This window comes from Arvicanthis niloticus, chromosome 9 (assembly GCF_011762505.2).
Source record: "Arvicanthis niloticus isolate mArvNil1 chromosome 9, mArvNil1.pat.X, whole genome shotgun sequence".
In the NCBI taxonomy this organism is placed as follows: domain Eukaryota; kingdom Metazoa; phylum Chordata; class Mammalia; order Rodentia; family Muridae; genus Arvicanthis; species Arvicanthis niloticus.
In genome coordinates this window covers 74,400,195-74,423,195 of record NC_047666.1, presented here as the reverse complement: position 1 = coordinate 74,423,195, position 23,001 = coordinate 74,400,195, and the positions used below count along the sequence as shown (strand labels likewise).

Below are 23,001 nucleotides of genomic sequence, written 5' to 3'. Positions count from 1 at the left end.
TATATATTATTAATTCTTATTCTTTCTACTATTGGGTGCATATGGCATGTGTGTTTGTTCACACATGGGGATCAGAGGTCATCTTTTGGAGGTCAGCTCTCTTCTTCCACTATGAGTTCCAGAGATAGAACTCTGGTCCTTGAGTGTGTGCAACACTGTTTTGTTTTGTTTTTTTCCCCCTCCACCTGCTAAGCCTTCTTTCCCACTCATTTGAGGGCAATCTGTTCCATTTAAAAGATGCATTTAAAATGGTTTCCGAATCTTAATAGTAGGTATGGATTTTGACAATTATTTTCTCATGAGAAATAAAGAAATGTGTAAGTAAATACTATCTTAAAATGTGAATCAAAGTGTGTTAGAGAAATAAATAAGATGTTGAATTGCAATGGAGGGAGGGAGAGAAAAAAAGAGAGAAAGCTAGATGCATGCTATCGCCAAGGCTTTGGATTGGCCACATTGAATTGGATCTGATGTCACTTTCGTGCTAAGGATTGAACCCAGGGCCTCACTCAGTCTACATATAAGCTCTTCGTGGTTATATTTAAAGGTCTGGTTTTCCTCTGGGTACTTTTCTGTATCTTATTCACTTTTTCATTATATCATGTCTACGTTACTTTTATAATGAGGTAACAGGCTGACATCTTACAGAGTTGACAAGTAGTATAGGCAGAAAATAGATACGCACTTCATGTAGATGGCTTAGGAGTCTGTTGTAGGTTTCTCTTTAACTCACTAAATTAGCTTATAGTTTGTATACTAGTTTTAAAACCATCTGAGTCTTTGTTTATGTGCCCATGTATTCCCTCCCGTGAACCTGAGTGCTTGAAGGGGGAGGGGACCTTTACCTTTGCCTTTCTAGGATAATTGTGGCAATAAAACCCAGATGTCCTGATTCGTTCATTACCTTTGACCTGTGTGCCTTTCTATTTTTAGAACAGAGGCGTGAGAGTCGGCATGAATGGTCATATGTCTAACCACCCCAGTGGTTATGGGATCTACCCTTCTCAACTGAAGTAAGTCAAGAGGTGCTTGTGTAATTTGGGGTAGGGTTGATTGGGCTGGTATTTGCTTGTTTTAGTGAGATGTTCTTATTCCAAAACACAGACTGGCCTGGAACTTTCTGCATAGTCCGGTCTAGCCTTGATCCTTCCCTCCCAAGGGATAATGTCTCAATCATGTGTCACCAAGCGTAGCTAGTCTAAAACATATTTTTAATGAAAATGATGCTCATATTTCTTTATTCAATCTATTCCTCATTTATTCAGAAGTAGTCTCTTTTATATTACTAACCCATGTTATTATCAAAAACTATTATTTTCAAACATCCAGAAAACATTAGCCCTAAGGAAACTGCCATGTAGTTGGAAGGTATTATAGGCTGGAATTTTATGTCTTACTATCTTTTGTCATCAAATATGAATCATACTTCAGAGCATTGGATGTCTCTGGAACCTTCTGTTGTTATTTGGATAGAGCTTGAGGAATGTCCATCCTCATTTAGTGTATACTATGTAGGTGTTTGCCATTGTGTACAACAACACAGAACAGAAACAAGATGCCTCAAGCCTTCTGGTATCAGTTGAAACCACAGGCCTGAGTTGAGTGGCTGTTACCTTCGGTGACAAGAGCAATATGGCTTTCTCATATCCACCATTATGGTGTTTACTCCACTTGACCTTTGTTAGGACAGATAATATTTCTCTACTGTATATAGGGAAGTGCATTTAATTTATTAAATAGGATGTAAGAAGTTTCTGTCTTCTTTACTTTTCTGGTTATTCCTCTGTCCTGTGCATGTCACATCAGGTGACTGCTCCATCATTCTCTACCCATTCTGGAGCTGGTTTCATACCTCCTTGTTACAAGCCTGATTCTCCAGCTGCCAACCAGTGTCTTCCTATTCTTTTAGATTAGGAATCTTGAATGTCTCCTTGAATGTCAGTGTGGTAGGAAAATCTTGTATATTCTGATTTAAAAAAAAAAAATCATTCCTTGATCCTGAATGTCATGTCTGTTAGTTTTATTCAGATATTGTCTTCTCAACATTACCTACCCCTTCCTCCTATCCTCTCTGTTCTTCTAGGTTTCGAAGCTTAGTAAATATTTACTGATTCAACTGAAACAAACTACTATTTATATCACATGACATCAGCAAAAGAGACCAGTTATGTGATAAAGCAGTTCAGATTTAGCAATGTTTTATTTAGGGTACCTGTACAGTACTTGCGAAAATAGTATTTATTCTACTGTAGCTGACATCGCTGGGGAACTGTAACAAGGTCACACAGCATGTGGGCAAGGGTCTGTATTCTCATAAGGTGGTGTCAAGCACTGTTGAGTTCTCTGCTGTAGTCTTGACTTGCCGTTGAGGATTGGCTGAGACTGACACCGTGGTCCTCGGTGGCATCATCTGATTTATATTTCTGTTTATTCATGACTACCTGAGCAGAAAATCGCTCCTGTTGGCTACTTTAGTCAGTATAAACTCAGTATGTTTTGAAGAAAACACTTGGTGCTTATGGTACATCGACATTTCAAACTCTTGGTTATGAATTTCCTACTTGGTTATGGTTACCTACTATGGACTTTAACTCATGACCATGAACATTTCCTTTTGTTTATTATTATTGCAGTGGTTACGGATCTTCACCACCCTACTCCCAGATGGACAGAGAACCCAGCTCAAGAACAAGTGCAAAGGCCCTGTATGGTATGTACAGCTATGTGATGGGTACTTGTCTATGTCTAACTCCTTAGAGAGTTACATTTTCAAGGTCACTGTTCAAGTGTATAACTGGCTGTCATGCTTAAAATGACAGAGCTAGCTAGGTAATGGCTGCTTAAGAATCTTTACAAAACCAGAGCTATGAGCTCTTGCTTCTTCATATGTCCTGGAACCGTGGCTGAAAAGTACTGAAAGCTTTAAGAAGTTCAGTGCTTGGTGCTGAGGCCTCAAGTGGAATCCCCCAGTGCTATTTGCAATCTGTGTGCTGCTCTTTGTGGCCCACCTGGCTGATAACTGTGGGCTCCCAGGTGATGCACTTTTTCTGTATAGCTATTGATACTATATCAATGTGACTAGTTATCTGGATAGAATTTCTTTCTGGATTACAAACTAATCAGGCATTCTCTCTAATCCTTCTGAGACTTGCAGTCATCTCTATAATTAGTCTTATACATGCATTGTTTCTGTTTTTGAGACAGAATCTTATGTATCCCAAGTGGCTTTGACCTCACTATGTAGCAAAGGATAACTTTGAACTACTAATCCTCCTGCCTCTACCTCCTGAGTCCTAACCTTTGCTGTCATATGCCACCATGTCCAGTTTATTCCATGCTTGGGATTGAAGCCAGGGCTTTGTGCATGCTAGACAAGCACTCAAATAATGAACCACATCCTCATTCCTGCTTACTATTGTTTTTTATAGCTAGAATATACTATAAGCTACTAAGAACAAAATTGAAGACTCTTGAGGCATATACATAGGCTTAGGAAGATGATTGTTTATAGAGGAATTGTATAGCCTTTCATTATTGTGTAACAATAAATAATCAAGATAGGAACATAACTTACAACAAGGACAGTAGCTAGAATTCCCATGGTCAAGTACAGTCCTACCACATAGTGACTGAATGACCTTGAGTGGGTGGCTTCACCTGCTTGCACCTCATTCTGCTTATCTTTACCAGGTTGTTATCTGGAAAAACTGTAATGAGAATTAAATAAATGAGAGGAAACTGGTTCCCAAGCATTGTTGGAGCAGACAACACTGTAAATATTTCCTGTTATTATGCTTATCATTGTTACTGTGCATTATAGAAAAAAATAGCATTTTCCAAATTTGGGAATTATTATACATTGCTAGGTTTATGAGTTTGATGGTAAGACTCACCAGTCCTAAAGTTTTGTGATTTGTTTTGACCTCTATTAGTGAGTGGACTTTACAACTCAAATCACACATTCATAAAATGGATTTAATTCCATATGACGATGTCGTTTTCAGTGCCTGTGATAACGTCAGTAATGCTGTTTTTAATTTTCTCTGTGTTATATTGAGACTTTTTATTATTAACTTGGTTTTTTGACAGTTGCATACAAGTACATAATGTATTCTGGTAGTTCCACCCCTTTTCCCTCTCTCCCATCTCTATCAACATCCTCCACACTCCCTAGATGTCCTTTTCCCAGATCTATGTCTTTGGTTGTTTGGTTTAGTTTAACCAGAGTCATTCATGTGCCCATTGCATTGGAACTATCCAATGGAGGCTGGCATGGTCACCAGTGTGTAATAGAAGGCATTGACTCAATATCTCCCCAGATTTATTGCAAGCCAGTTGTTCATTAGTGACGGCTGAGTTCCCCCGGGTCCCTTCTCTATCTACACCAGACTGACAAGCCCGCTCTTGTGCAGACTCAGTGCAGGCATTAGCAGTTGCTATGAGTCTGTGATTGCAATGGCCATGTCTTTCACAGGAGATGGCATTTCACAGTGCCTTTTCTCTGTCAGCCACATCTTACATTCCTTCTTTTTGCTTTCCCATGATGTTCTCTGAACCTTAGAGGGTGCGGCGTAAATGTCTTATTTAAGGCTGAGCACGAGTCCGTCCTTGCTCTCAGCACCTTGAGCTGCTGTGAGCCTATTCATTGGAAAGAGAGGTTTCTCTGATTTTTTGAGAGTACCATGTGTCTCTGGGTAAAAACCACATTGGGACATTCTTACCACAGCTTAGTCACTTGTGGCTTGTATATAGAGGGTGCATTCAGCACCTACTTATTCTGTGATAAATATGTGTTCAAAATAGGACCAGTAATGTCTGATCCCTGACTCTAAGGGTTTTGTAGTGTGGAGACTGGCTTGAAGGATAAAATGAGTTTTGTAAGGATAAAATAATCCCTTCAACCTGTCATTTCTAGACTGATATTTGTTAAATCCTTTGAGTATGCTGGATGGTGGTGATCACCATTCTCATCATCTCTATTTCCATGAATTCCTTGAGTCAGTTCAAAGGTAAATGACAGATTATCATTGCCAGTGTGAATTTTCATAAGATAGATTAGCAGGAACTATTTCTTAACACACACGACCACATATCCAAGTTGAACCAAGGGGATATGAATAACTGAACCACTTAAACACACACACACACACACACACACACACACACACACACATTTATATGGAGAGAAAGAGAGAGAATACCCAATGAGTTTGAAGCAATTTTCAAGTCTTCAAGCAGAGAAGAGCCCAGGAATGCATGGATTCACTTCTGAATTCTATTAGCTCCTAAAAGGCTCCCCATGCAGTAAGAGAAAGAACATTATAAGCTCTTTTTATGAAGTCAGTGTTATTCTGATAATAAAATCGGAGAAGGACATAACAAAAATGGACCTACAAATCAGTTTCCTTGATGAACATAGATCCAGAAATTCTCAGTAAAATACTTGCAAAATAGAATTCAGCAACACAGTAAAAATATCCTAACCCATAGCCATGTTGGTTTCATTTCTAAAATGCAAGGATGTTTCAGCATGTGTATACAATAAACATAAAACAGCACATACATAGAATTGGTGGAAATACATAATTATCTTGATAGACAGAATAAGCCATTAACAAAATCCACCATCATCATTCACGGTAAGATAAGGTAAGAGAAAAGAATGAAGGACGTACATGCAAGAGGAAGAAGGCAAAGTGTCCTTTTATGCTGAAAAGACCCCAATGCCTCTAATAGTAAATTTTTAGATGAGTAGAATACAAAAATCAATAATTGTTCTATATGTCAATAAAGAATATGCTAATACATACATTGGGAAGACAACCCCACTCACAATGTCCTCACAAATAAAAATAAATAGCCAAGATCACTAAAGCAGGCAACTGAAAGATCTCTACAATGAGAACTTTGAAGAAAATGTTTGAAGAAAAACATTGAAGAGGACATTAGAAGATGTGAAGACAGTCCATGTTTATGGGTTGGCAGAATTACTGTTGGGAGCATACCTAAAACATCTTTGAATTCACTGCAATTCTCATCAAGACTCCAATGTCATTCTTCAAAGACATGGAAGGGATAATCCTAAGATTCATATGGAAGCACCAAAGGCTCCAAGTAGACAAAGCAGTCCTGAGGGAAAAAAATCCAGCTAGAGATATGAAATTCTTGAATTCAAATTATACTATAGAGCCATAGTAACAAAGCCAGACATGTGACCCAATGGATTAGGATAAAAGAACCAGAGGTAAATCCCACAGAGCTACAGTGATCTGAGTCTCAACAAAGAAACCCAAAATATACATTGTAGTTAAGATAGCCTCTTATCAAATGTGGCTGGAAAAGCTGTATATCCATATATAGAAGAAAATGGTAATAAAGGCTAACAAAATATTAATTAAATTTATTACTAAATATATTACAGATGTATTAATATATAAGGTAGTAAAAATATAGCAATAAAATATTAAAGTCAAATAAAATATTCATGGGAATATTTTTCAACTCTGCTTGGATCCCAGGAAGTAGATATACTAGGATAGCAGTTTTGCTTGGTGGGGTGTGGCCAGCAGGGGCGTGGCTAGCAGGGGTTTCATAGAGGACCTGAGCCTTGAACTGTGCTCTGTAAAGCCTACCGTAGTATTCTTCAGATATTGTAGGAGTGAGTGTGTGGGTATTGTAAAAAGCAATGTGAATCTAATGTACACAATCAGCCCATGAAGGTGGCTTCTATTTGACTTCCTCACTGCAGGCTTCCCTGTGCTTATTGATCATGTATAATCTATGCTCAGTAACCACTTGTAGAATGAATATAAAGAATTAATGAACTGCCAGGAGCTTGGTGCTAGCTGGAGAGTACAGAGTAATGCGTTCAGAAATAAGATGAGAAAAGATGAACACCCACCATGTTAAGACGAAAAATACTAATTTGGGCAACAGAGCAATAGCTCAGCAGGTACAAGCTGCCACTGCCACTGCCACTGCCACGCCTGAGGATCTGAGTTTGATCCTGGGGATCTACATAGCGACTGTAGAAAATGGGCTTCTACAGCTGGCCTCTGACTGTTACAATGGCCACCACTCCCTTTTATGTGCACGAGAACTTTTAAGGTTTAATAATGATGTGGACATTATTTCAAAATAGCAAGTGGCCTTCAATGTCGTTCATTCAATAAAGACAGGTGACTGTGTCGTGGGTTAGGTTGTGACAATGCAAGTGAATGAGAAGTTTCAGTAATATGAACAAAGTAGATGCCCTGGGACTGGAAAGGTGGCTCAGGGATTAAGAGCACTTGCTGCTCTTGCAGAGGACCTGGGTTTAATTCCCAGGACCCACATAGTGGCTCACAACTATTCCAGTTCCAAGAGATCTTCCTCTAGGCTCTATAGACATGAAACACGCACATAGTACTGTTGTGTGACAAAACTTTCCCTGGGGAGATACAGCACATGTGTCTATGCACACCAGATAGGGAGCCTATGCCAGGCCAAAGTACAGAAAACACCCAAGTCCACCTTGGGGAACAATGAGTTTTACTGGGGTCACTTACAGAAATATGGGTGAGTGGGGTCGTTTACAGAAGCAGCAATAACTCAAAAGACAGCTGTATCACCAAAGCCCATGACAGCATGCCTGACAGTTTACCAAGGTGAGAACCTGGAATGCACCGCACAGCCTGCAAGTGTTGAGTTGAGAAACGTAAAACTCCACACCTAGGTTTATTTATTTGTTAGTTAATGTGACATTTGTCTGTCCCTTGCATCCTGACATGAATGGGAGCATAGCCTCTCAAAAAGTACACAGTACATGAAGTGTCATTTTCATGGGTTCTAGAGTAGAAGCTTATGTCTCAGGCTCCATATCCCAGAGTGTCTCGGAGCTTTATAAATCTCAGTGGCCTGACGAACCCTAGTCTAGTACAGGGGAATTTTTAGGGTGGGGGCCACAAAGTGGCTTTTAAAGCCCATGGTCATGCAGCCAAAGATCAGAACCACTGTTAGAGGAAGTGCTGATTATCTGTGGCTTGCTCTTGATAGCTTCATGAAAGCCTCTATTCATACTTCTCTCACTGTTCTGGTGCTTTGTAAGGTTTCCATTTTAGGGTCTACAGTGCTGTTTACCACTGAACCTAGAAGTGCATAGGATTCCCATCAAAAGAGACACTCTAACTGACTTTCAGGTGTGTCCTTTCAAAAATTGCCTATTAAAATGTTAATAGTGAACTTTATCTCTTGACTTTATATCCCCAGAATTATTTTCTTTCTAAATCATTTTTATGACATTAATATATTTTTAGGGTCCTTCGAAGTTACTTTTCTGTGTCATACATCTTATTCATTGTGAAGTATGGTTAAAAAAAAAAAAGCAAGTCAGAAATATTAGGGATGATAGCTCACCGTTTAGTGGTCAGAGGGAAGAGTTGCCATAATGCTAATTATTTTCTGCCCCTCTAAATTATGTCTTCCTGGTGTTGAGATGTGGTGTGTTCTGACACCTGGGGGATGAACTTCTCCTCCTCCTCCCCCTTCTTTATAACAAAAACCTCATACAGTATTTTGACCCTTCACCTATGTTTGCCAGTCATTTTATCTGGAAGACCCAGTCAGGCATTTGAACATCCTGGAGCCACCATATCACCAAGTCATCGGGTACCATGGCAACCGTGGCCATTTTCTCTGCTATCCACAAGTCAAATCAGAGGAAGATAACTCTCTTGCTCTGAGGCTGTGCCGGAGAGTTGAGTGAGAAGCTGATGAACCCGTGATTTTGAAGTAGTACTCTTGCCAGATGTCTTCATGAGTTATGCATTGTGTCCCACGTGTATCAGAGGGGTTTCATAAGAACAGCTGTCCACCTGTTAGTAACTCACACTGACCCTCAGCTAATAGAGAAGCTCTTTGCTTCTTGTGTGAGGTATAGTTATGGGGGAAGTTGTGTGCTTCGGAGTGCTGGGGAAAGCTGTAGGTGAAGCCAGCTCTTTCTTTTGACCACATTATTTTGGTAGGAACAGACGGAGCATACTTCTTCAGATCGTCATCCAAACAAAAAAAGAAAGGTAGCCAAGGTTGAACTGTGTGGTGCGTGTGCTTTCACCGGATCATTTTAATACTGCAAAAGCAAAACCAGAATAGGCCGCATCAGTGTGAGCGGTGTCGAGAGGCGCACGGGGGATTTCCTGGGGAAATATAAATGGGAAGATCCTTGCTTCCATATGGTTGCAAATCAGTCGTTCATCATCTTTTTAAAAATATTAGATTCTAACGTTTAGGGTCTGAATATGTAATTTATACTTTTCTGCTTGGTCTTCCTTTAATTTTTACAGACACTTTCAGTGTAGGAGCACCTAAGAGTAGAAAGAAACATGTTTATAGTTAGACAATGCTGGCTGACAGGGAAGCTAATACATACCTATGGTCTAGCTGTAGATATACATACATTTTATATATGAATATATATCATAAATATGTCTTATGACATATCTATGTATCTATGTATGCATATGGATATATGGATAGATACACATATGACATATTCGCCACATACACACTCATACATACACAACCTAAGGCAAATGTTTAGGTTTGCCAAAGCTCTAAGGCTTTAGGGTAATTTACACTTAAGTTGTTTACCCCAGTATTTTACAGTAAATTCTCCAAGACCCAGGTTGTTAATAATCTTACCTAAATCTAGTTTCTTACATAGGGAAAAACTCAAAGCTGGATTTAGAATCATGGAGTCCCCTGATGACACACTAGGTCCTTTCCATCCAAGAATTCTGCCTTAGAAGAAATAAAACAATCCTGAATTTCCAAATCAGTTCCTTGATTGGAAATTAACAAATATCAAATATTGAGGATATTTTATTTATTTATTTATTTTTTGCTTTTGCAGTATCTTAAAAAAGAAGGGTTTCTTCTGCCTGTTGAGTAGTTGGATGCAGCTGCTGCCTCCTTAGCTGCCTCGTTTTCCCTTCTATTTTGTCTCTGCAATTCTGAGTCTCTCATTTGTGTGTTCTTTTGATGTGTGACAGTCGTTAATATTTGTGACAATTCTCATGTTTGAATCAGTTTGGAGTCTCCTCTAACATTGTCCCGCATTTTAGATGCTGTAAAAGGAGAGGGTCCTCCTGGTACCTGTTTTAGCTGGGTCATCCCCTTCATCTAATATGGTACCTATGATAGTATCTGCTAAAAAGAGATGGTCCTCCTGGTACCTGTTTTAGCTGGGCCATCCCCATCATATAATATGATACTTATGACTGTATCTACCCTTGTGTTTTGACCTAAGTGTGGCAACAGATGAAATTTGCAAGCATTTTTTAAAAAATTTTTTTTATCAACGGTAGGTTCCTGATTAATAAAACCTATACATGAGATGACTTTATTCTCTTAGCACACTTTCGGTATAGGGGCTGGAGGGATAGCTTTGTGGTTAAGTGTGTGTATTTTTTTTTTTTTTTTTTTTTTTTGTGGGCGGCCTGTGTTCAGTTCCCAGCACCTGCATTGGACAGCTCACAACTAACTGCCTGTATTCCAGCTGCAGAAGATCTACTTCCTTCCCTTCCCCCTCCTCGGGCTCCTGCACCCATGTGCATGTATTCTCACACACATACCTGCACACACACAATTTTTAAAAATCTTTAAAACCTGGGAAATTTATAATCTTGACATTTGGAGCCCTGAGGATTTAAGGTGTGTCCAAAGGTTCCTGGGTACTGATAGTTTTTCTCGTGACCTTGGGCCTGCTTGTGAATAATGAGCATTTCAGACCCAGTTCACAGTGGGGACTTGACAGCTACTGCATTCATATGTGAGATAGACTTGCTTCAGGGGCGCCATGTGACTCCAACATATGAGCCCAAGTCTGTGAGTATCTAAATAATGGCTTCTCAAAACTTACCTTTCAGAACAAAGGAAGAACTATGCCCGAGACAGTATCAGCAGTGTGTCGGACGTGTCCCAGTACCGAGTGGAAGTAAGACGCTTTGCTCTTGCCAATACTTATTGCGACTCTTAAGGGACATAAAAACTGTGATTTATTTTATTTAAATAGGATGTGTTTTAACTTGTGTGGGTCTTCCCTTAAGGTGTTTTCTTTCTTTTGTGAAACTGAGATGTTACATATAAAGCTATTATGAGAGTTTGTGTTTCAAAATAGACTGAAGTACTAACTTCTTCACTGGCCATTGTTAGCCCAATTAAAACAGGAGAAAGGCTTCTGTTTCACACTGACATTAAACTGTGATGCACCAAGCAGCTCGGTTTTATATTTAGTTTTATCTGGTGTCATCACTAGCTTTCATTAAACCCTAGTTTCTTTTTTAGTTCGGAAGATATTTGCTCATAATTGGAATCACAATGACCCTGTTTATAGTGGAAAACATGTGAGCAGGGACGTCATCTTAAAATTGCTGTATTCGGTTTGCCGCGCATCTCAAGCATGCGCGTCATTAAAACGAAACCACTTTGTTTCAGCAAAGTGGTTTCAGGAGAGGTTGTTAGAGACCAGGTTGTAGCTGCCCCTGAGAATGCTACCTTTCTGTAGCATTGAAATAGCTATCTGAGTAACAGGGGTGGGGGGGGGTGTCATTAATTTAAAGAAATGCTGTTTATGTTTCACTGCTAAGAACTTGTCTTTTATACCTTGCTGTTGTAGCCCCTCATGACTAGGCATGAGACAGGTTCAGGGATCTTACAAATCAAGTCATTGTTTTCTGTGATCAACAAAAATGCCCACTCAACTCCACCCTCTCAGTAGATAACTGAGGTTGTTGTAGCATGCTGTGTTAAGCCTTTGGTTCTCTGCTAACTGACTTCTGTTATGGAAATTCTTCCTCCTTTTGGAAAATACCTACCAAGAGGGAGAGGGTTTTATTTGTGTGTTCAAAGTTTTTCTTTTCTGTCTTTTTTTTTTTTTTTTTTTTGCCCAATCATAAGCACCTGACCACCTTTGTGCTGGATCGGAAGGATGCTATGATCACTGTTGATGACGGAATAAGAAAGTTGAAGTTGCTGGATGCCAAGGGCAAAGTGTGGACTCAAGATATGATCCTCCAAGTGGATGACCGGGCAGTGAGCCTGATTGACTTAGAATCAAAGGCAAGTCTGGGAAGCTGATGCCATCTTATTCTTCAAGAATGCACCGCAGATGCTAATGTGTGCAGTTGGGATAGATTCTTGGAACACGAGTGATAGTTTGACGCTGTCAAATATTTACTCTTTTGATACAGAATGAATTGGAGAATTTTCCTCTAAACACAATCCAGCACTGTCAAGCAGTGGTGCACGCATGCAGCTATGATTCCATTCTTGCCTTGGTATGCAAAGAGCCAACACAGAACAAGCCAGACCTCCATCTTTTCCAGTGTGATGAGGTTAAGGTAAGAGTGGCCCAGCCTCCCATTAATTCTCGTGTGTGTGTGTGTGTGTGTGTGTGTGTGTGTGTGCGCGCGCATGCACATGTGTGTGTGCATGTGCGTGTGTATGTGCATGTGTGTGTACGCATCTGTGCATGTGTGTGCGTGTGCATGTGCGCGCATGTGTGTGTGTGTGTCTGTGTGTCTGTGTGTCTGTGTGTTTGTACCCAGAGAAGTCAGAAGTGGGTGTCAGATCCCCAGGAGCTGGGATTATAACTGTGAGCTGCCTGATGTGGGTACTTGGTGCCAAATTTCCATCCTTTGCAAGAACAGCAAGTACTCCTAACTGCTGAGGCAAATCTCAGGTCCCGTCGTCCCTCACTCAGCCCTCAGAGCAATGTTCTGCAACTTTCAAAGGCCACATCTTGGTCATACAGCTATTAGGGTTTAAGATTTTGAGAATGTAACGAGGAAAGCCAGTACCTAAGTGTCTTCCATAAATTTCCAGCCAGGTAAACAAAAGAGGAAATTTGATTAATTATTTTTAAAACTCAAGGTGTGGTACGATGGCCCCTACTAGTAATTCTACCATTCAGGAGGGTAAGGCAGGAAGATTGCTGCAAGTCAGAGAGGCCTGTTTGAAAGTATCAAACAAACATAGATACATGTAGTTTATCTTGTTTACAAAATGTACCTGGTGTTTGAAATTCTCCTCAGGGGCCCTGCATATATAATTCAAAAATAGATCATTAACAATCATGCACTGTGCTTGCTTCTGCAGCACATATACTAAAATCCATACTGCATAGGTAGACATATACTTGCTTCTGCGGCACATATACTGAAATCCATACTGCATAGATACACAATAGGTATGCTACAATTCCATTTTCTTCCTTGTTAACCTCAGAGCTTGTCTCGATTGTCTCAGTGTGAGCCTTAGAATGTTCTACCATATCAATATAAAACTCGCCACTTAATTATGTGACGTGGAAAGTTGCTCAGCGTTTATAATCCCTAAGTGCAATGAGGAATAGCTGGGCATAGTTAGCAATAATAACATGCTTGACACCCCCAAATTTATGTTTCACAGTCCACGTAATTTCTAAGTGATTATAATTTATTGAACCTTGGAGTTTATCTTCAACATTAGATATCTTTATTTTCTGAGTTGGTTTCTCTAAAAGAGAAATTGCCTTCGGTTGATTGGCACCTGTCTTAGTGTCTTTCCTGTTACTGTTATAAAACACTGACCAAAATCAACTTAGGGGAGGAAAGGGTTGACTTGAGTTTATAGATCCAGGGGGACAGGAGTCTGTCCTGGTGGGTAGTCATGGCAACACACAGCAGGTGTGGTAGCAAGAGCAGGGAGCGGAGAACCAACTGGAAGTGATCATAGACCTTTAATCTCAAAGCTCTTCCCCAGTGACTTACATCCTCAGCAAGGCTGCACTGCGTAGTTATCTACTCAGTGCTCCCTGTGGGGACCCAGTGCTCAAATCTCAGGAATGGAGGGACATCTCCCAGTCTGGCCACCATTGTCTCCTCCCAGAGCACTGGCTTACTTGGGACTTTTATCTTGTAAAGCAATTTTAGACCAGCACAAGAAAACCACTTGATCTCATCAGTATTTCTCTGACATTAAACCATGACATATGTAGGTTATCTTTAACAGTATATTTCATAATTTTCTCTAATTTCAATTATTCTATAGATGATTATAAAAGTCTTACTGGAAAGGACTGTGTTATTTAAGTAACTTGTAGTTTGAAATTCATCAGCTTTTTGGAATTCATGAATTATTTTAATGATTTTGAGGAGGATTTAGATATATTAAAGCAAAAATGTTCAAATGGATAGTTTGCTCTGAAAAAAAGTAAAATTTTATTAATGGATTTTACTTTTTAAATTTTTATATTCATTTATTGAGGAGGACTATCACATATGGAGGTCAGAGGACAACTTGTAGGAATTGGTTATCACTTTCTATCATGTGAATTCCAGGGATAAACTCAGGCCATCAGGCTTGGCAACAAGTGTCCTTAAACACTGAACCATCTTGTTGGCCCAATTCAGAGATTTACAAACAAACAAAAAGATACTGAGCCAAAAGACATTTAAATTTTGTGTTTGTGTCCATACTTTTAAGTTTGATTTAAGTGTGAGTTACTGTCCTGAGTAAAGACTCCAGACATCAGCGTCTGGGATATGAATGAAAGGCTTTCTTCTCTAGGGGACCTTGACAGTGATGATTCCAAAAGGATTTTCTGGACAACACTCTGTACTCACTATAGCTCAGACCACTAAAAATGAGGAAACCCACTCACCCTCCTCGGTGCCACACTTCTTTCATGAGGCATACATTCCTTGATAATTTAAAAATACAAGTGCCTTGATACTGCGATGTAACTAGTTTGTGTGTAGGACATCTTGCGGTAACACTTTTTGAGTTTAAATTTTTATCATGAGATGCTACATGGTACATTTGCCTCCTCGTTGGTGGCAACGTTTTTCATAGAAGTTCAAGGTTCTAGATATCTCCAGGTTTAATCCTCCATATAATAGAGGGCTTTGGTCTTATTTGAACATCTGGAGTGTGTTGGACTGGAATGTTCTAAGGAAGTGACACTGTACTGGGCTCCATTGCAGCATCACCTCACTACGAACATGATCCAGGCCAGGCTATTCTGCCTAGTTTCCCTCAGAGAATTAACTAGAATGGAGAATAAACAAGGCTGGGGAGATGGTTCAGTGAATAAAAGGCTCCACACACAAGTCTAAGAGCCGAAGCTGAAATCCCCAGAACCTATGTCAAGCCAGCTTCCGTGAGACAGGAGAATTTCTCCAAGTTCGAGAGCAGCTGGATCAGCTTATGTAGGGGGTAATCAACTAAGGGCCCTGCCTCAGGCAGTGTGTAAGGTGAGAAACATCACCTGAGGATGTCCTCTGACTTCTGTATGTGTATCACTGTGCATATGTGGGTGGGCATGTGCACGCACACACACACACACACACACACACACACACACACACACATACACACTTTCTCTCAAACTACATGCTCATGAGGTCTCCCATCAGTTCTAAATTTTTATGCTTACCCATGCTTACTGTTAAAGAATACAGGACTCATATATCTGAGAAAAATATACATAATTACACAGAGCATACAAGCCCCAAAATAGAAGATAAATACATGAGCAACATCCTCATATACAGTGATAATTACAGGCTACAGATGAATTTCATAACGAAGAAAAATTAACACCCTATCTACAAAACTCGCTTGAATTCCCAAGAAAATCTAATCGTTGGTCTTGTTGGAAAAATGTTGGAAAAGTTCGTGGTGGCAGATAATTAATTTTTACCTGACATGGAAAAATAAAGTGATTATCAAAATGGATACAATATACAACTGAGATTCAGCCTATGAATGTAGAGCTTTTCATAGCTGTGGCGAAACATCGAGCTGAGAAACCTATAAAGAGAAAACGTCTGTTTTCCAAATGGCTTTGGGGGCTTCAGTCCATGGGTATTGGGTACATTGCCTTTGGGCCTGTGGTAGGAAAGTCCATGATAGGAAAAGTGTGGTGGAATGCTGTTCACTTCATAGGAAACAGGAAGTGATAAGAGAGAGACAGGAAGTATCTGGCATCCCAATGTCATCTGTAAGAGCATAGCCAATGTCTTCTCTTCCTCCCACCATCTCCCATTTGAAGGTTCGAACCTGGCCTTCAACACCCATCCCTTCAGGGACACTGCAGACACTAACTGTATGAGTAGGTGTGCCTTAAGCTCTGGTGTCTCTGTAAGGCCTGGTGATTGTTTTGGTGAGTTATAGACTCCTCGGTGGAGGGAGAAAAAGGGAGGGATCTACCAGCCCTGCACATCCTCTCCTACATCCTTCTCCTCTGACAGAGCAAAGACACTCACCTGTGTCCGTTCTGCAGCTGCCTTTCTCTCTTGGGCTCTTGGGGAGGAATGTTTAAGTGGAATCTGGATGTAGATTAACCTGAAAAATCAGTATTTGAGTTCCGCCATTATAAAATATACCATTGAAAACCCAGAGTCACATTTTTACTGTAGATGTTAAAAAGTCTTTCTATTTGTATTACACCAAGATACTTACTGATGCAAACTATGAATATAAATTATATTTTTTTTCTGTCTTAATCTCTATATTAAAGCTCAGACAAGCCTATGGCCTTCTGGATAACTCATCTCTCCTTTCAGGCAAACCTAATTAGTGAAGACATTGAAAGCGCAATCAGTGACAGTAAAGGCGGGAAACAGAAGAGGCGGCCCGAGACCCTGAGGTAAGAGCATCAAGTGGCTTTAGTGGATGGAATTGGATAGTATGGCTACTTTTATTTTTCTCCTGGAGGTGTAGAGAAATTATTTTCAATGGAGGTGAGTTATTCCGTTTTCTAAATTAGAACCTTTAACCTCGACTTATTCGCTCTCACTGCCTTGCCAGTCCATGTCTGCCTCTTCTCCACATGTCAACTCTGTCTCCCATACAGCTTCTCAGACATATGTAGATGTCCCAGAGAGTTATAAAAAAATGTGTGGTGTTTTAAGAGATGACCCAAGATCTCCCCATTTGCCCACAGGCTTTTAAAATATCATGTGACCTAGAGAAAAATTCGATGTAGTTTCCCAGGGATTTTAATTTTTCTGTATTTCTGTGTCTTGGGAACTTACCAGCTACACAGTGGAGTTGGTTGGGAATTCTGATTTCCTGACAGTTACTTCTGAGGTTGAAGGGCAAATGGCATGGATGGAGAGAACCGTTGTTAACAGACGTGGAGATGGTGACAGCTCAGTTGGATAATTTGTTTTTCATTTTTAGGATGATTGCAAAAGCAGATCCTGGCATCCCTCCTCCTCCCAGAGCTCCCGCGCCCGTGCCACCAGGGACTGTCACACAGGTGGACGTTAGGAGTCGAGTAGCAGCCTGGTCTGCCTGGGCAGCTGACCAGGGTGACTGTAAGTACCCAGACCTAACCCCTTTTGAGGATCCACTTTGAGATCCACTATGGTCATTTCTCCTTTCAAATCCTCATGTCGATTTGTTGGTCAAAGTTTATTTAAAGAACTAAATCTTAGGTGTTATAAAGTTAAGTCTTGCCTGCTGTTGAGGTTATTATCCACTAAAATTCATGCCAGCCTTTTAATAGATTCTCTATGAGGATTGCAGTCATTTCTGGCTGGTTACTCATGTGATGGCTATGCGACTATTGCACTTGATGTCACATTGGTCACTGTAACTCACAGATTCACCACTGGCAAGACGGTTTTCAACATTCCTCCCCCCACAGCCTAAATGGCACCTTCTGAAACAATACATTCTACAGGTAGGAAGAAGCTTCCAGCTGGGGTTCTCTATGATGCCTTATGCTGAATTGTGTAGTGTCTTTAATGAGAGGTGCTTTTATTCTTGTGGGCTAAAAATTGAGACCTGAAATAAGACCTGGCTCTGTCTATCCATTTGACCATAGAAGGTCATCTTTTTGTGCTTTGGTCTCAACCATAAAGTGGGCATAATGACCCCACAGGTTTTGGTGAATGATAAAGCCAGTGATGCTGTAACCATAGTCAGCACAGGAACACAGGCATCACTGTCAAAGAGTGCTAATGACTTCTGCTTTCGGAATTACATAGTTTCTACCAGTTATCTTTGTAAATAGAAAGATTAAATAACATGATTTTTGAAAGACAGAGATTTATAGTGATCTGTGCTTATTGTGAACCCAAGGTGAGTTTTGTTGGTATTGTTTTGGTGGAGGGGGTCTGGATAGTTGTCGATATTATTGTTTTGTGTGTATGTGTTAGAGAGGTGTCAAAACTGACTTGACGTGAAGAGAAGACATACTAAGTTAAAGAGATCCTGAATAGAGTTGTAGGAATGTATGTAAAATCTACAACAAAAGAATTTACACTCAGGTATCTCTGAGCTCTTACTAGATTTTGTGTAAAATATTCCTGGCATTGCCATCTGTTACAATTACAAGGAGAGAGACTTCTAGCTTACTAATTGTTCAGACAGAACTCATGACATGGTATACAGAGTTCTGTGTGCGTGCCAGAGGGTCTTAGTTGGGAATGTCCTAAAGGAGGCTCCCTCTGCTGCCTCTGCTGCCTCTGCTGTCTCTCCTCCCTCTGAGGTTTCACCAGCTATGATTGCAGCCCCTTAGAACTCTGAGATGGAGTAACCCTGTCTTCCAAAAGTGACTTTAGCAAAATGGTGGCGATAGTAGCCAGGACCCCCAAATGTTTTGGAAATAAGTATCATCTTCTGCTCACTTTGCCCCAGACAGTGTTGTGGGGTATCATGGAGACACCCATTCCTCCTGTGAGACATAGTCTTCTGTGTAGCCCTGGATGTTGTGGAGGACCACTGGGTAGACCAGGCTAGCCTGGCCACCTCAGCTTCCAGAGTGCTGTGATTGCAGGCAAGAGGCCCTACACTTGACCCCCTTTGGAGTTCCTAATGACAGTTTCAAGTGTAGTTCCCTGCCTTCCACGTACACTGTACCAAGCTAGCAGCAGCCATGTGTAAAATGGCAGCCAACTGCCAAGCTTTGTTCATGCAGATTAATGAGTTTGAATGGTTACAGCTACAAATGTAGTTTCGCACGGCTCAGCGAGTCCTTTTTCTTTCGCTTCTGCTCCATGTCTGGGCAATGTTAGCATAAAGGAGAAATTGGGATTCCGAGTTTGCAGTATGTTTTGGCAGTTCTCTGCATTAAACCTTGTGAGTCATGATGATGTATCATGAGTTCTCCCACCCCTACTCCTTGTGATCTATTGCTCCTGCCCCAGCCATATGCCTTTGCGTTTAATGTACTCTGAAATACATTGCACCAGCTGTCCACGTTACCATAGTGCTAGCTGACTCACCTCAGGAAGGAATCTGTGATGGAGATCTCATGATTAACATTCACAATTGAACTCTCCTGACATTTTGAATGCCTCTGAGACGTGTATTCAGTATTTATCTCAAGGCATATGATTTAAGATCACTGAGCCAAAGGCTGCGGGTTTTGTGCTGACTTAACAACGACCATTGAGAAATCACTGTACTCTCAGAACTGCAAAGATTTTATTGTAGTCACAGGGGTGGAATGTGGGGGGACTAGCACCCCAGGCTGTGAAGACGGCTCAGTTGGTATAGCGCTTGCCCCACCAGCACGAGGAGCTGAATCGCATTCCCAGCGTTCAGGTAAAAAATACAGGAATATTAGTGAGTGTCTGTAATCCCAGCTCGGAGAGGGAGGAAGACAAGAGATTCTCAAGGCTTGCTGGACAGCCAGACTAGCTCCAGGAAGGAGGAGGATAACCAGGCAGGCCAACCTGCCAGCTATGCCCCATCCTCCTGGTCACTGGTGGCAAGGACGTACCTCAGGCCACGGCTATCATTTTTACTTGTTTATTCCGGAGAGCTCTCCACTCAGCAACTGGAACTCCTTTCTCATTGTCTCTCATTTTCATTTCTATATTGATATTCTCTTAACAAACACAGAAAGTCTTCCAGCTCTGCTTTCTTTTCAGTCGAGAAGCCCCGGCAGTACTACGAACAAGAAGAGACTCCGGAGATGATGGCAGCCCGGATTGACAGGGATGTGGTGAGTGCCGCCTGAATCAGGTTTAGTTCATCATCGGCCTTTCTGCTTTGTGAGGAGGAGGGGGAAACAAAGGCACTGAGATGGAAGGGATTGGCAAAAAATGGCTGCAAAAATTGTATTTTCTCTCCTCAATGTTCAGGATGTCTCTTGAATTTTCCCTTAACCAGTTTTCTTTCCTTGCTAGTATTTAGCTAGATGTTATCTCCTATAGAGTAATGGTAGCTTGGCCAGTTTACAGAGGACATGAACCTGAGTTGTTACCAAGGTTGGGGCATGGTCTGGTTTTGCTTTTTATCATGGTTTGTGATTCATAGTTGAGGTGTCCTTTTAATGTTTGTTCGTTCAGTTTATTAAGATATTTTAGGGCTGGGGAGATGGCTCAGTGGCTGTAGGGCTTGCAACAAAAACTTAAAGACTGGAGTTCATATCCCTAGAATCCCATCACTAGGTAGAAGAGTATCTAAGTTTCATTAGCTCTACCTTACTGTTGAAGTTGGGAGAAGAACAGGGGATGATCCAGGACATCAGAACTGTACATGTGTACACACACCTACATGCAAGGGAAGCCACATGCACGTGTTCACACATGTGCCCACTCACATGCAAATGTGGACACACACACACACCATATCCTCGTGAAAATAAAAATATTTTAGAATACCTTGAAAGGAAAAGTTAAGTGATAATTTAAAGTATAAATATGTACATATTAATGTTTTATAAAGCAGAATTCTGTACTTACTGTCACTTGTTTAGAGCAATCAATTTTCAGAGTTAATTGACTGTTAATGGCTATGTCCATTATATTTTAAGTGTGTGATTTATTTACCTTTTAAACTATATACATTCCCAGGTTCTTCTGAAAAAAAAAATCACTGAAAGGAGTCTGACATTCAGAATTAATTTTTAAAAGATTTTTTAAAAATAAAGGCATGTTGGAATCAGGAGTGTATATAGTTTCTTTTTAAGATTTATTTATTTCTTGTATTTATATGTAAGTATACTGTAGTTGGTCTTCAGACACTTCAGAAGAGAGCATCCTATTACAGATGGTTGTGAGCCACCACATGGCTGCTGGGAATTGAATTCAGGATCTCTGGAAGAGCAGTCAGTGCTCTTATCCCCAGAGCCATCTCTCCAGCCCAAGATTTCCGTTCTTTTGTGTGTGTGTGTGTGTGTGTGTGTGTGTGTGTGTGTGTAAGCGTGCGCAGGTGCCTGAATCCAGCATTGGATTGCTTAGAGCTTGAGTTGTAGATGATTGTAAACCGCCCAGCCTGGATGCTGGGAACTACATTTCAGATGTCTATAAAACATCTATCTCTCTTTTCCAGCCCAAGAATTTAATTTTATATCACACTATATTATAGTGAAATGCTTATCAAATTCTTCTTAATAGTCTTATAACATGAAGAGCCCTTCGTTTTAGACTAGAGAAAGCTAAAAGTGAAGTGTAAAAGATAATTACAGTGGTCTCTGGCATGCATTTGTTTGCTCGTTCTGCTCCGTGGTGCAGTCGTCTCCATACCTTGTGGTGTATGTGGGCTGTGGGTTTTCAGGTTCTCGCAGCATTCTATAATAGGTGTGCAGTAACTTGGTCAGAGCCTTTACAAGACAAATGATTGCAAAACAAAAATACCTGGTGCTCTTCCAACAAAATGTTTCTCTGAATCCCATCCCCAGCTTTGTGTGGGGAACACTGAGAAAATTAGAGCAATTTAAAGTAATTAATAATCTGATTCCGTGTTGTAAATGCTTCCCTGATAACATTGAAAATGCAGCAAGATTAAGCTTAAGGAATAGAGATGAGACTTCATATATATACATGTATAAATAGTGTGTGTGTGTGTGTGTGTGTGTGTGTGTGTTTTCTTAGAATTAGTGATTGACTTCATGAAAGTGGTCATTTTTCTCTTCTCATCTAAAATTTCTCTCCTTTACTCTCTTAGTAACAGCTAGAGCAAAATTAGCTTTTTTCCCCCCCTTTTGTTTGTTTTATATCTTGTTCTGTTATTTCTCATTCCAGCAAATCTTAAACCATATTTTGGATGACATTGAGTTTTTTATCACAAAGCTCCAAAAAGCCGCTGAAGCATTTTCTGAGCTTTCTAAAAGGAAGAAAAGCAAGAAAAGTAAAAGGAAAGGACCTGGAGGTGAGTGGGCAGGCCGGCGGGTGAGTGGGCGGGTGAGTGGGCAGGCCGGTGGGTGAGTGGGCGGGTGGGTGGGCGAGCTGGCAGGCGGGAGGGCAGGCTGGGGGGCAGGCAGGAGGGCAGACGGATGAGCCGGCAAGCAGGCAAGTGGGAGAATGGGCTTCCCCAGTCTAAGGCTGTCAGACTTATGAGTGAATGGGCTTTTTTACCCTAAGGCTCTCAGACCCCAAGCAAATGGGCTTCCTTACTAAGGGTTATCAGACCTATAGTGAGTGGGGCCTTCCTTACTCTTGAGCTGTCAGACCGGTTGTGGTTGTGTAAGGTTCCTTACTTTTGGGCTATGAGAACTTCAGGGCTGGGTGAGCTTGGGTCCCAGGAAATGCCTCCATTGCCCTGATCTTGGACCAAGGCCCTGTAGCTTCGGGCACCATTGGAGGTTCAGGTGGAAGAGCTCATGTATGTTACAGGCTGGCTGTGCCTTTAAGTCATGTGACTCTGAGATTAGGCAGTAGCCACCCGTCTGCAGTTTTTGCAAGTAGTTAAAAGGTAGTTTCTGCTCATAACACTGATCTTTTCCATAGAGTGCTTTCATTGTAGATGTGGAACCTTTTTTTAACATTAAAAATTGACTTCTTTCATCGGAGTACTTTAAAATACCAGCGGATTTGAATCATATGGTAAAAGCCTCCGATTGTTCATGCACATTCAGTTGCTTAGAAGCAGTTTGGGAGCTCGGTGCTGAACCTGCCACTGTTAAAAATGTCTTAGAAACTGGGCCAGGAATCCCAGCACTCAGCAAGCTGATGCAGGAGGATTATTCTTAGTTATATCAGACAATCTGGGATTTCAGACCTTGTCACAAAAATAATAATA

The 23,001-nt window shown here is 40.8% G+C and overlaps 1 protein-coding gene across 4 annotated transcripts in view; it reads left to right on the top strand.

Moving 5' to 3' along the window:
• The window catches only part of Eps8 (EGFR pathway substrate 8, signaling adaptor), a 162,005-nt gene that overhangs the window by 104,396 nt on the left and 34,608 nt on the right, over nucleotides 1–23,001 (top strand). For all 4 annotated transcript variants that reach the window (XM_034511969.2, XM_034511970.2, XM_034511971.2 and 1 more), the window contains 9 exons: nucleotides 934–1,013; nucleotides 2,634–2,710; nucleotides 10,905–10,972; nucleotides 11,935–12,096; nucleotides 12,228–12,377; nucleotides 16,587–16,669; nucleotides 17,206–17,342; nucleotides 19,908–19,981; nucleotides 22,005–22,131. In XM_034511969.2, coding sequence (XP_034367860.1) covers nucleotides 955–1,013; nucleotides 2,634–2,710; nucleotides 10,905–10,972; nucleotides 11,935–12,096; nucleotides 12,228–12,377; nucleotides 16,587–16,669; nucleotides 17,206–17,342; nucleotides 19,908–19,981; nucleotides 22,005–22,131 — 937 coding nt within the window. In that variant the 5' untranslated portion in view covers nucleotides 934–954. The remainder of the gene's footprint in view (nucleotides 1–933; nucleotides 1,014–2,633; nucleotides 2,711–10,904; nucleotides 10,973–11,934; nucleotides 12,097–12,227; nucleotides 12,378–16,586; nucleotides 16,670–17,205; nucleotides 17,343–19,907; nucleotides 19,982–22,004; nucleotides 22,132–23,001) is intronic.